The 14,018-nt window shown below is 40.6% G+C and overlaps 1 protein-coding gene and 1 long non-coding RNA gene across 2 annotated transcripts in view; both read right to left on the reverse strand.

The window, feature by feature from the left end:
- The window catches only part of myo10l1 (myosin X, like 1), a 34,225-nt gene extending 34,147 nt beyond the window's left edge, over positions 1 to 78 (reverse strand). The window contains exon 1 of the mRNA XM_028566368.1: positions 69 to 78. Within this exon, the coding sequence (XP_028422169.1) occupies positions 69 to 78 (10 nt within the window). The remainder of the gene's footprint in view (positions 1 to 68) is intronic.
- An 8,675-nt stretch (positions 79 to 8,753) lies between these two features.
- Positions 8,754 to 11,633, reverse strand: LOC114546359 (uncharacterized). Its single transcript, XR_003691045.1, has 2 exons — positions 11,262 to 11,633; positions 8,754 to 9,080 (listed from the first exon to the last, which is right to left on the reverse strand). It is a non-coding gene; the product is annotated as an uncharacterized LOC114546359 (long non-coding RNA).
- Positions 11,634 to 14,018: the final 2,385 nt, after the last annotated feature.

Consider the following 14,018-nt stretch of genomic DNA (forward strand, 5'->3'; position numbering starts at 1 on the left):
TATGTGAATGAACTGAGCAGCAGAGGAGGGCTGGAAATGACTTGTTTTAGCAACAGATGGTCCCTCACCTCCAAGCATGCCCTGACAACTTTTATCTCTTTTTTACTTTACTCTCCTTCTCTTTTTTGGTCTCTTTCTGTTTTTTCTTGCGCTCTATATCAATCTGACACACACACACACACACACACACACACTGATGATAAAAAAAATAGCTCCAGGCTATGGGGTTAACCAGGCAGAAATCATTCACACACAGCAGTGTACTATATGCACACACATAGTACACTATATATACACACTATTGGGTAGCTCAAGGTAAGGCTTAGGGGGACGAATGTCTGAATAGTTTTTGGATACAGACTTTTAATACGGCTGGCCTTTGAGGAAAAATAAACTTGTATCAGTGGCAGAACACAACAAAGCTATACTGGCTATACAAGACCAAGTAAGGCTGTAGCTGCAAAACCTTTGTGTGTATTACTGTAAATTGAGAAAGGGAGCGATTTATGGAATTCAACTTTTGATTTTTGTTAAAGAGTTGTTTCTTCTTACAAAAGTTACAAAGTCTCACTTTAAAATCTGGAAAAAAAAAGAATTTTAAAAATGTTTTTTTAATTAGAATTTAAAAAATACAATAACGTATATAAGACTGTTTGCCGCCACAAGATAAATGACATACTGTATAACTAGGTTTATTTGTAGCTGGGTCCAATACAGTAAGACATACAGTGCGTACTGTCGAACTCACTCATTTCTTTCAGGTAGCAGCATGTTTATACGAATGGCAATGTCAGTCTGTTGGTTCGCCACTTTCGGTCCACACTGAAATATCTGACATTTTCTACAGAATTTCACGGTTCCCAGCGGATGAATCCTAATGACTTTAATAATCTTCAGACTTTTTCCTCTAGCGGCATCATTATCTGAACATTTTATTTTGTCCAATACTTAAACTGTACTTTAGTGAGACTTAGCTATAGTAAGATGGTGAAAAAATGCATTTGTTGATTTATCTTGCTATAATCTCCACTTAAACTTGCCTCATTGACATTTAAGTCAGTAAATCTCTGATTTTAAAATAAACTGCATATTACAGTTCATGCTAATTCACTCCAATCTTATGAGTGTGATTATGCCTCTTACATTTAGAATCACTCTGACAACTGAAAAATTCAAGAGCCTCCCCGTTGTTCTCTCTCTATATATAGCCTCCTTCGGCTCTCCTCTAGATCCTCTATCTCTCTCTCTCTCTGCAGTCAGACAGCCCGCCTCGTCCCTTACTCCAGCTCGTCTGCCTGTCAGATTCCAGCACACAGAGCCATTATAATGTTGGCGATGCCGTGACTTGACCAGATGACCACACCGGCCTAAGGCTCCATGCTCACAGCTCACAAGTACCTCACTACATCCTGTTTTAACTTATAAAATTACCTCTGACCGCACGTAAACATCTGATACTGGACTAGTATGTATAGACTCTCCTTTCTCTCCCCAATTTCTTCTTATGATCTCATTCTGTCTCGCTCTCTATCTGTCTCCTCTTTGAGTAAATTGGTCTCTAGTCCCAGATCAATGTACTTTGCCTAAGCCACGTGCTCTCTCTGGGGAAAATGCAGCAATGAGGACACAGAGGGTTATAAATGACCTGCCGGTGTTACAACCTACACCCACCAAGCCCCCCTCATACTCTTTATCCCCTCCCCCCGTCTATTACTATCCCAGACAGACAGGGATGGTCATGCATGACAACAAACTCCAGTGCTTTCTGTGTGCCAAAAACTGCATGTATGGTGAAAACACTCCCTCTTCGATTCTCACTATGAAATTCAAACCAAACTGCCGTCAAACCAGGAGTTGCAAGTTAGAAAAACATAATTGTTGCTTCAGTAACGTTAGTTTCATTTCTAAAAGCTATAACAGTACATTAGATGATTTTTAGCTTTTTACCTTCAATCAGACATGATTCTATTCTGCACCTGATTAGATGAATGCACCACTTGTTCAACCTGGCAGCTATTCAGAAAATGGCAAATGCATTCCTTATTTTAAATCCATTTGAAGCAAGAAAAGGATTATGCCTTGTATAACACCTATTGACAGACATAACCTATTTTTATTTTTTTACAGTAAACAGTTGTTCGAAAGAATCTCTGAATTCTTAGCAGATGATTATCAAACTTAAATCACATGCTGACAGCTGAGCTTGTGAGATGAAGTCTGATTTGCAGGATTGCCTGACAGCAACATTTTAAATGGAATAAATAACCAAAATCATATTTGCTTATTGTTTGTCTTCTTTGTTTGATTTTTTGAGAACATAGGCTAGATTATGAATGTAATGCTTGTTGTCTCTTACATGTTGGTTGTTAGGACCTCCTGGATAGTCCCAACAAAGACAGACTCTGTTTGAAGCTGCATTCCCACCAGACAAAAGATTTTTACAAAACAATAAAGGCAAGAGCATATTCAGTATGAAGGATTGTTTCTCTAAAGTGATTCCTATCTCAGTCATTTTATTTTCAAACTGTACAATCATTAACAGGAAATATTATTTTTTGGGGCTTTTCCCTTTGTTAGATAGTGACAGTGGATAGACAGGAAAGGGGGAGAGAGATGGGGGATGACACACAGCAAAGGGTAGCAGGTCGGTTTCAAACCCGCGCCGATGCAAAAGACTTGCTCTTACTGGGTGAACTAGAGGCCACCCCGTAAATCTATAACTTTATTCAAAAGTAATGTAGAGAAGATTTGTAATTAATGGGTTAAAGCATGCCCTCTACTGTTCCTCATACTGTTTCCTCCGTGTGTCAAGGTCTATATGCAGAGCAAAGGTTGGCAGGGATGTTTATATTATCATTATATGATTATACCAAGAAGAAAAATGGGTGAACTAATCCTGACCATCTAATAATCTTTCATTACTGAACATACAAAAGAAAGCATCCCCAGAGCATTCAGCCCAGACGCCTGAAAAGCTGTGTGTGTGTGTGTGTGTGTGTGTGTGTGTGTGTGTGTGTGTGTGTGTGTGTGTGTGTGCATGCATGCGTGTGTGTGTGTGCGGGCAATCACATGGACGCCCGTGCCATTTCATTGAGGCGTCGCCCTGAAGGATCCCCTCTCTCTGAGAGACACTCATGCCCCAACAAACCCAAACATATGATTAATGTCTGCAGGGATACACACATTTTTACTTCAAACTGCACAGTCACTCAAGTGAGCATCAATACACCTTGTCACCACATTAAAACACACACAAACAAACATGTGCATACAGATGCACACAAAGGTCACTCTGAGTCAAGACGTGATCTACTACAGTTATAAATACTACCTCAAATATTCACCAAGGTGTTAGAGTTGATAAAGGAAAAGAGAAGAGAAATTAGGGTAAAAGAAGAGAAGGGGACTGTAATTTCATAACGAGAACAAAGACCCCTTTACACTGTGTGACTTTGGGCTGTCTGAGACAAAAGGTGACACTCATGACAAAAATGTGGCCAAATCTTTGGTTGTTAGTCCAAAGACAGCCTGCAACAAAATTTTGACAGTGTCTGAAGTTTAGGACCAAAGTTTCAAAATGTGATTGCTGACCCATGGCTACAGACCAACACATCAGAATACAACATGACATGTGACAGAGATAGAAAGAAAGAAAGAAAGAAAAGGAGTGACCAATCTGACAACCTGGCTGTCATCGACTGAAAGGAGAACAGGGGAGAGAGACACTGCAGATAAACAGGGGAAAAGAGGTCATGATAGTAGAAAATACACAAAAACTATAAAATGGGAGTAAAGGTTAAAGGTAGAATAAGCTGAGAAAGACACAGAATGACAGACAGATGAATAAATGATGACAGAAACAGCTGATCAGTCACCAGCTAATGGAAGGGAACTAAAGATGTGGTAAATGGTGGTGAGAGGACACAGTAGGATCTCTGGAGACTAAAGGTCATTTAGAGATGACGTTCTGTCTCTCTGTCTGGCTGCTTTAGCGTACTCATTAACTACAGTTACTTCACAATGTTAAAACAGCACCGGAGACACATCCACGACTCACAAAACACAACCAGCCATCAATAATTCAACATGATTATATCTTCAGTGCAGTTCAGCTGCCTTTCTGTTAAACTCTTGCCTTTCTTCTCTGTGTTTTGGCATTTTTTGACACTTCAGGCACCGAATCTGGCAAACAAGTTTTTAATATTTTAAACAAAATGCAAAATCAGCCATCAAACTCCACCAAGCTCTGCTCTCCCTACAATGGCGGATGTCTTACAGGAGAGTTGATGTGGGTGTGGTTGTTTCTGTAATGCTTATATGAGTTAATCGGGCGAGAAGGGGGTGGGGGGGGTCCTCTGGCCAATATGGCTCTTGTCAATCCTGGATGGAGAGCTAGTTTCTGTAATTGATGTTATATGGTGCCTTCAATGTGATAGCTTTATATTGTAATGTTCAATTGCGTAATTTTGAAAAGGGAGCAAGGCAACATCTTTGGCTGTAAATCAAGTAGCAAAGTGTTTGAAAGTGTTTTCAAAAAAATAAACCAAGCATGTTGTGCACTTTACTTCTTATATCGAATATACAATCAACAGTTGGTGCAGGGTAAAACGCAAAATCCAGAGGACCATACAAAGCAGCTCATTAGGATGCGACTACGGGCTACTATTGAAATGTTAATCATCACAATAATAATATTCTAATCTTGTATCCCCATTCTCTCTTATGTTTCCTATCATGCTTTGGATATTGTTCTCAGGTGCCAGTAGGATTGGAGAGTAGTTATATTCAGATAATTCAGCACGAAATGTACTTTTCCATTATCTCTCTCAACAGTAAAATTGTTATTGTCATAACTTCCGCCTCCCGTCAATGTGAGAATCCAATTTGACGCAGTGGAGGTCAGGGTATTTGTGGCTATACCCTTTCTGTGCACTTCTTTTGGTTTGAAAGCCCAGTTAGAAGCACTGCCTGTCATGGAGGCTATCGTACATGAAGCAGGTGAATTTGTGTGTGTGTTTGTGTTTAAGGGACTAGCTGCTTTCACCGTTTTTTTTACATCACTACTGTGATATAGCTCTCTGATCCTTCTCCTCTAGTGCAGCCCGGCCTGTGTCAGGGACCTAAACTGTGTCAGTAATATTCCATTAAAGGTGATAATACAATCAGGACAGTGAGGCTTTCAGCAGATTATGGCGGTTGGAAGGAGAGCAACATGTGTTTATGTGTGCAGGTGGGTGACTGTGGGTGTCCCCTCTCCTATGAGTCACATCCATCAGTGAAAGAGATTACGGTTGAACTTCAACACTATAGGTATAATACGTAAAAACAAATTGGAAGAGGGCATGAAGAGACATGCAAAAACTCAAAAATTACAGTTTTTTTCTATTGTTAAACAACAGTGGACACAACTGGAGTCACATGTGCAAAACGCTAACTACAGTCTGCACAGCAGCAGTTCATGTGGACCAAACTCTAGTTTGTTTTTCATTGCTTGATTAAAGTTTTCAAAACTCTACACACTTATCCCATGACTTTAACCACAACGTGCACAACACTGTAGATTTACACTTTGTTCAAATGCTAACACACTGCTGTCAAAACTGTTAACCACACATTCAAAACAGAATAGATTTCAGTCTGGGGCCTATCAAACACTGCTGATTGCAATTTTAGCTGAAAGCCTAAGTAGGTGTCTTATTTTAGACTAGTTATCGAACATATATGGTATTTATACAGAGAAAGCTCAGAAAGACTTTTATTGTATACAAACACCAAATAAGAATGAAACAATTCTACACTGTACCGTTTGAGAGAAACAGGTAAAAGAGCAAAGATACCAATATGTCCAAGTAAGATGTCTGAGGTTATGTACACAGCTATAAAAAAAAAGTGAAAAACACTATATCTTTACGATAGTGAAACTGTGTTCTTACTGTTTTTCAGAAAGTAATGGCGGTGAAAGCAATAGAAACACCACATTCATTTTTATTTAGAGATGATGCAGACATCCAATGTGATGAAGAAAACTTGCCACATGATGCTGGAGAGAGGCAGAATTAGTCACGCTATTCTTTGGTACTGTTACGTATATACCTTTAGTTTTTTTCCCCCAGTAATTCCATAAATTACTAGAGACAAAATACTTTATTGAAGAAAACTGCTGATTTTCATTCCTTCTTTTTTACCTTATGTAAAAATTGGTATGCTATACAATCTATATTTTTTCCTTAAATAAACTGTTGAGTAGTGTCAAGTCACTCAAATTGTTCAAACTGTAAAGATGAAAAAGTTTGTAATTTCTGTATTGGTGTTTGACGCTAGTGTTTTTACCCTCAGTGTGTTCTGAGTGACAGTGTGTGTTATCTCAGTGAGGATTGTGCATAGTGTTTGGCTGCACTGAGCCTGTTTCGCAGCTGATGTGAACTGTTTAGCTCAGGTGACTGTTGGTAGTGCCGACTGTAGTTTGAGTTTTGCACATGTGACTCCAGTTGTGCCCACTGTCGTTTAGCAATCGGAAAAAACTGTAAATGTTTCAATTCACAATGTTTACCTTTCTGGACAATATACTTCTACTGTATATGTCAATATATCCAAAAGAGATAACTGTGTCCGCAAGCACATAATAATATTTTAATCAAAGGTCCTATAAAATGGATATAATAACTATAATTTTGAGGAGAAAATGTATCAGATTGATCAATAATGAAAATAAGCACAGCCTGTTGCAAATCTTTTCAAAATGTTCTCTTCTTTCTATCCTCTTGAGATCCTTTACCTAATGTGGCACAAACACACACCCACACACACAGAGAAGGCATCAGGTCAAAGCTCTCTCACACAGCTACTTTAGATGCAGAAGTACCACAGAGTTTTACTGTAAGTGCATAAGTGCAAAGTGTTCCCTGTTTGGCTGCTTTACTGTTATTCTGGAATATCGGAAGCTTTAGACAGATTACCTTTTGACCTGTCCTGCATTCCAAAACAAACCCATGAATGATTTATCCAAAGTAAACCAGATGAGAGTAAACTGCTAAATTACAAAAAGGGATAAAGACAGCAAGCAGCTGTTAGTGTGTGTGTGTGTGTGTGTGTGTGTGTGTGTGTGTGTGTGTGTGTGTGTGTGTGTGTGTGTGTGTGTGTGTGTGTTTGTACAGTGCAAATCCTCTTTGAGAGGCCAGTTTTGAGCAGTCTGCTAATTATCACATTCTCTCTGATCTTGTATTAAACTACAGTCACACACCCCCACTCCCACCCCCACCAACACCCTGGCAACCAGACTCCACGGCAACAGTGTGGAAACAGGGCACCATAGAAACAGCCTCTCTCCTCCAAGCATTGATGGATGCTGGGAGATGGGGTTCAGGTGCAGTGGATTGTGGGATATGCTGTCCTATATCATTTTGTTTTATTTTACTTCATCCAATCTAACGTATATTTTTATTATTTTATTTGATCTCATTTCAAATTTGATTGGTTATATAAAATGTACTTCACTTTACTGTATACAAGGTGGAAAAAGGTGCATGTTTTTATGACATTATGAATATCTTATTATTAAGTTTACTCATATTGCTATTATTTATTTAATTTTTAAGTTATTATAAATAACTGATTCATCTACGACACCTAGACTAGAGCTGTAACAAAGTTAATCATTAATTATTTTGATAATCAGTTAAAAAATCTTTTTCAAACAAAAATCCTCAAAATGTATTGGTTCTAGCTTGTCACAGGTCAGGATCTTCTGCTTTTGTTTTTTATATAATTTAAACTGAATATTTGGGGATTTTGGACTGTTGGTTAAACCAAAAAAGACATTTGAATCATCTTTAGGAAATTGTATTTGACATTTTTTTAACATTATATAGACCAAACGATTAACTGATTAATGGAGAAAGTAATCAGCAGATAAATCAATAATGAAAGGAATCGCTAGTTGCAGCCCTATATATGAACATTAGTTTAACCAATCAAACCATAGTCATAGTCATAGCCAAAGTCCAGTGTATAGGTCTGGACACTCTTTAGCTCAGAAATGAGCCTATAGAAATATATACATTTTGTTCATATTGCCCAGTTCCCTCACAGCTGTATAGGATTCTGGGAGATGTTGTTTTATCCACCCATTGTAAAAAAGCTTTAATGTGGTTTGACTGCATAACTGTAGTCTCACACCTACACATGCAGAACAAGCAGAAGAGTAAGACGACCAGGGAATAAAGGAGGAAGGAGAGGAAAGACAGAGCTGGAAAAATGCCAGAAGGAGGAGGGAGACTGGCAGAGGAGCACCGAAAGTGGTTGGTTGGAGGGAGAAGCACCAAGTAAGTGCCCGCAGGGAGAGAGAGCGCATCAGAGGGATGGGAAAAGAGGAGAGAGAGAGAGAGAAGCAAAGCTCATGCAGCTCCTGAGCAGAACAAATGTGTTTGGAGCTGCTGAATATAGGTCACACATCTCCAGTGACTGTTCCCTCCACTGAACCAGCTTCCTGCATCATGCACTTTGTACAAAATCCTGCATAATTTGGATCACAATCTATGGACTGCTAAATGTATATAAGCCTGTGACATCATAATCCATTGCATAAAAGAAAGGACTGAATTTTGCTGCAATTAGAAGACTATTTAAGTTCAAACATGAAAACTGCTTTGAGATTTGCTAGTCTGTTTAGAGTGTTTCACAGCTTATATGCAAGCAGCCCTACAGAATGCATACAGATGATTAATATTTTACTGTTCTTTGCATGAAAAATCAACTTCAGTGTGAGAAAGCTTTTATTGCTCAATAACTATTCCCCATATGCTATGTGTGGCCACTCAACAAATTGCAATTGAGTAGTAAAATATTATTTACAGCCTGTTGGGTTATACAGACTGAGGGAAACAACAGAGTATAGAAGCGGAGATTACTGTGTGCTGGGCAAAGACAGGACAGAAAGTGAGGTTATGAACAGGCAGATATGATACAGCAACAATGACAGCAGGCTTGAGATCATGTGTCAAAGCTGTTCTTTCCACATTCACACCTGTCTATCTCCCGGTTATCGGTCCATGGTTTCTCTGCACCTGTAATCCAGCCCAAACCTATAACACACACACACACACACACACACACACACACACACACACACACACACACACACACACACACACACACACACACACACACACACACAAAATGTCATCCATCTTACTCAGAACACACATTTAGGCCCATGTACAGGAACTCAGGCCCTTCTATGTCATTGAGATAAACATTACACTGTACTACTGTCATCTGAACAGAGTGTCAGAGAGGTTAGCAGTTCCCAGTATAAAAGCAGCTTCAGGACATTACATTCAAACAATCTAAACAATTTTAATGTCCCTTTAGGTCTCTCACGGTCCCTTCTAATGTATCCCCAGTAGTATGCGCTAACTTTTCACATGCATGTTTTTCAGCTCTCCTAACCAGAAAAAAGACAAATTTTTACACATAATGTCACAGCAACTATCCACTACTAACCAATCCAGTTTGAATATGAGGGGATTATACAGTAGTCTACTGCCACCTGACATTTTATGCTTGGCTGGTCGGCCAGCTATCATGTTTTCTGCCTGAGTTGAGAGAGAGAGGTCAGCTGTTCACTCTTTCTGGTTTAAAGAAGAGAAGTGGAGGAACACAGGGATGTAAAATTGAGGGATGGAGCGATGATGATTTCGGAGGAATGAAACTAAGTGGATGTTGGACAGACACCTCCCGAGCGGATTGATTACTCAGCACCCTACTGCATGATGTCATTTTTCTGGGTATCAGATATGCAGTTTATGCAGGACTGTAGGCCTGAACATCATAACTCAATAAGTCACTCCATTTTCAGGTCTCACATAGGCTTTCAGAGTCTGTGCTACGTGGGGCTGCGGAGTTGGTGATGTGGGGGTCTGCGAATCAATGCTACATGATCAATTTATTACATACAGGCTGATGGGAAATGGAGCAGGAGAGATGGTTGTTACACTTTTGTGTTGCTGTAGGATCATCCAAACAGTTGTCGTGACATTGTTTCATTCTTAATATGACACATTATTACCAGGATTCAATAGATCACACCTCTGTTTTTCCCAGCAACAGCCAGAAAATGCTCGCCACAAGCCTGGTACCCTCACATACTGTATACTCACACAACCCCTCACCCACTATGGTATGACATCACTGCCAATGCTAGAGGCATTTAAACCCATATCAGATTAACTTAAGAGGGGACAGGATAAGTAGCTTGGAGAGGAGGGTTAATGGCATTAAAGTCAGCGGACAAGATGGTGTTTCATGAGATTGTGTGGATGCATGTGCCACTGAATGTTGTGCAGTGAACTGACCAAAACACAGATGAAATGGAGGGAGGGGGAAGAGGTAACAGAGACATCTCCTGATGGGGGTGACAGTGTACAATGAAGACCCTACATGGAGGGAAGAAGGAATGGAAATAGAAAAATGAAAGGTAAATTGCCCAAACATCACCCTTGATCTGAATGGAAACCCCACAGATTTGGTTTTACAGATATGATAATGGTTTATTAGATAAATCCCAGGATGCTGGAGGGGAAAGCCTGTGATGAGTTTTTTCCCAGTAGGCTGTGGCACTGGAATGAGCAGTTGTTAACCATTTTTCTCACCTAGTCTGTATCCATCATCCCCCTCCTCCTTCACCCCCCTTCTCAACTACCGCAGCCGGTGTACCGAGCCATACCCACCCACCCATCCCATTCACAGCGCGCTAAAAAACACAGAAAGGGTATCTTGGTGTGTGAGGGCTCTTGCTGTAGCTTAGTCAACACGATCTACCCTCCGTTAACAGATTGACTTTAATCCGAGAGCCAGCCGTATGGACGCAAAATCCCGTGTCAGCTCTCGTTTGGCCAATTTATTTGCGGCTCTGCTCTGAATTAATTTACCAAGCCGGCAGTCAGGCCCTGATGCTCTGCAGTGATTATAAAATATACGGGGTGTTTAGTTTAGTTTTTAATCGATATAGACATGCAGTCAAGGCACAGGCCTATTCCTTGTGGTTTCTGTTAAGAACGGTGAGGAATGGTTCCAGTCGACGGAAGCAAAGCAACACCTGCTGTAACCAAACCCGTTGTGAATCAAAAGAAAAACCGTAAAAGCACCTTACACCATAACGTAGGCTGTGCATCGGTGCAAATGTGGACTGCATCACGCCGTAAAAGGCTCAATCTGTCATTAATGTTTAGCTCGATAACAGTGACATACTCTCCATTGCTTACCTCTGTAAAAAACGCCTCCATCCTCCCTACTCCTCCCAGACGACGCGCGCCCGGCCCCGCAGAGCGCAGACACCGGCTCCGGTCTTGGGTGCGCAAATTTCGCCAACAGAAGGGTGAGCGTGTTTGTCAAGATGGGGAAAAGGTAGCGGTGGCTCCGTGTTGGTGTTTCCCATTCACCGAGCGTTTGTCTTCATCTCCGAAATGGCTCAGTTGATCAAACACACCTCAGCAGCGTCCGAGCTCTATGCGCAAAAAGCCACATGAATGAAAATCCAAGGAGGCTGTGATGAAAAATTAAAAATGTCCACGCCAGGGATCCGTCCGTGGAGCGCTAATTGAAGCGTCCCGGTTTTCCAGGCCTGCCTAGTTCAGTGTTCCAGTGTGTGTGTGTGTGTGTGTGTGTGTGTGTGTGTGTGTGTGTGTGTGTGTGTGTGTGTGTGTGTGTGTGTGTTGTGTGTGTGAATGAGTGCGTGTATGCATGTGTGTGTGTATGTGTTGGGCGATGAGAATTGTGTGGGGTTGAGAGAGAGGACCAGCCCGGGGGCAAAACGAGCTTGACGCTGCATACACCGACTGGGCGGTGCAGACAGCCTCCTCCAATACAAAACACACAAAGCTCACTCACACACACACACACACACACACACACACACACACACACACACACACACACACACACACATACGGAGTAGGGTGGTGGTTTAAAGTTTTGTTTTTGTAGTCAACGCTGACAACATCTGGATTTTTTTTCTCCAATCAGAAAAAGGACCCAGTTTTTGTGTTGTCTAGCCCATCATAGGGCGGGGGGGATGCTTTGGTTGGTGACCAGAACCGATGAAAGAGCCTCTGTCCCATTTGGCCCAATTACAGGTGTTGATCCTGCATGAACCAGATTGTCCATCAGCAGCACCAGCGGGTTGGATTTCATACAGCAGGGATCCCCGACATAAAGGGGGGAAAGAGGATTCATGCAATAAGAAAATAAGGAAAGTAGCTTAACTTTCTAAAAAGCTTTATCTAATGGATTTATAATAATTACTGTTCCCTTTTGTGCCATTTATTGGTGCCTAATTTAAGCTCTTTATTCACTCATGATGGATTGTTTGACCTCTGATCTTCTGGAAAAGAGCTAGACCGAACTTCATTCATAAACATACTAATAACATTTACAATTGCAGAACCCATTTATAATAAATAACAGTTACGATTGCAGACCTGAGTTGTATTATTCTTTATTACTAATTTATCAACACAGGCCTTTATAACCAACCGCTGACAATAATAAAGTAATTTATTACAACTTACAAACCCTTAATAAAAAGGTGATTTGTAAAGTGGTACAACAATTATTTCCCTACAATATATGTGTCTTCTTTGGCATATAGTATACAGTAGAAATTATTGTTGAAAGATAAAATAATGAATTTTGACAAGTTGGCTTGATTGGATATGAATATGTAACAACATAGAAGAAGAAATCCCTCGATCACTGAATCAAAATTATATCTTAATTAGCCGTGAGGCAAGAGCTGTCAGCAGTATTCACTCTAATGCAGGGGTCCCTGTTTTTTAGGCCAGGGACCCCTTAGCTGAAGAGAGACCAAGCAGGGACCCCATACATATATTGTATACAACTGAGTTGCACATTAAACTGGGTTAAATTGATGGAAATAAATGGTCAATATGTATGCCTCATGTATTTATGAGGCATGTATATAGTTACCTATAGTAAGCTTATCTTCAATATGTAAAAAAAAAAAATCACAAATAGGCCAATGTATCTTTGCTATTAATATGTTGGATTCATATTAATGTATATTTTCTGACATTTTAATAAAAAAAAAAAAATTGGTTTTAATAATTTGGCAGCCCCCCTGCACTAACTCTGAGGACCCCCTAGGGGTCACGGACCCCCTGTTGAAGATCTCTGCTCTAATGTGTATCCAAAATCACACAAAGATAGAAAGTGAGAAGGGGGGAGAGTTAATATTTCTGTATGATCTTTCCTAAAAAGCCTACCCCTCGTTGCATTGGAGGAGGAGACTTGGTTACAGGGTTAGTCAGAGCCCACACATATATGCACACAGTACACAGTACCAGAACAGCGGGGGGGGTAACAACCCAAAATCAAGGCGGATAACACACAATGTCCCCAAAGACACCAGTTTGTATGAATGAGATAGAAATAGATAGACAGCTGGTTTATGTAATGTGTGCTTTTATTCTCTGTTTCAGAAGGCCAAGCTGCGGGGGCCAGGTGCAGCCATCAGGAGCCCAGCGGGGTGAGGCCTCTCTGGGGCAAAGTATTGTGAATCTCAGCCTTTTCCCTCTGGAGCCCTGGAGGTATAGAGGGGGCCTCCTGTATGCATGCCTGGAAGTATTATTTAACTGTGCCTTCCATCTTCATCAGGGAGACAGTTCAAAAGCTAGCCTCAACAAAGGGCCCCCTTTTTAGTTAGAAGTGTTTGTGTGTGTGTGTGTGTGTGTGTGTGTGTGTGTGTGTGTGTGTGTGTGTGTGTGTGTGTGTGTGCTCAGGAAATGATCACACACTCACGCTCACTCTTAACTGTAAGAAAGATTGTCTGGACCTAAACTGCAGGAGTGTTGTATAAACAAAAAACAGTATAATTCTCCATCAGCTGAAGATTAAAACCATGAACCCAACCATGGTCACCATGATCACAAATTTGCACAAGAAAATGCCCTTAGTGAAAATGCAGAGGGGTTGCTGCTGTCCGTGATGACATGCCTAAAAGG

Source organism: Perca flavescens, chromosome 20 (assembly GCF_004354835.1).
Source record: "Perca flavescens isolate YP-PL-M2 chromosome 20, PFLA_1.0, whole genome shotgun sequence".
In the NCBI taxonomy this organism is placed as follows: Eukaryota; Metazoa; Chordata; class Actinopteri; order Perciformes; family Percidae; genus Perca; species Perca flavescens.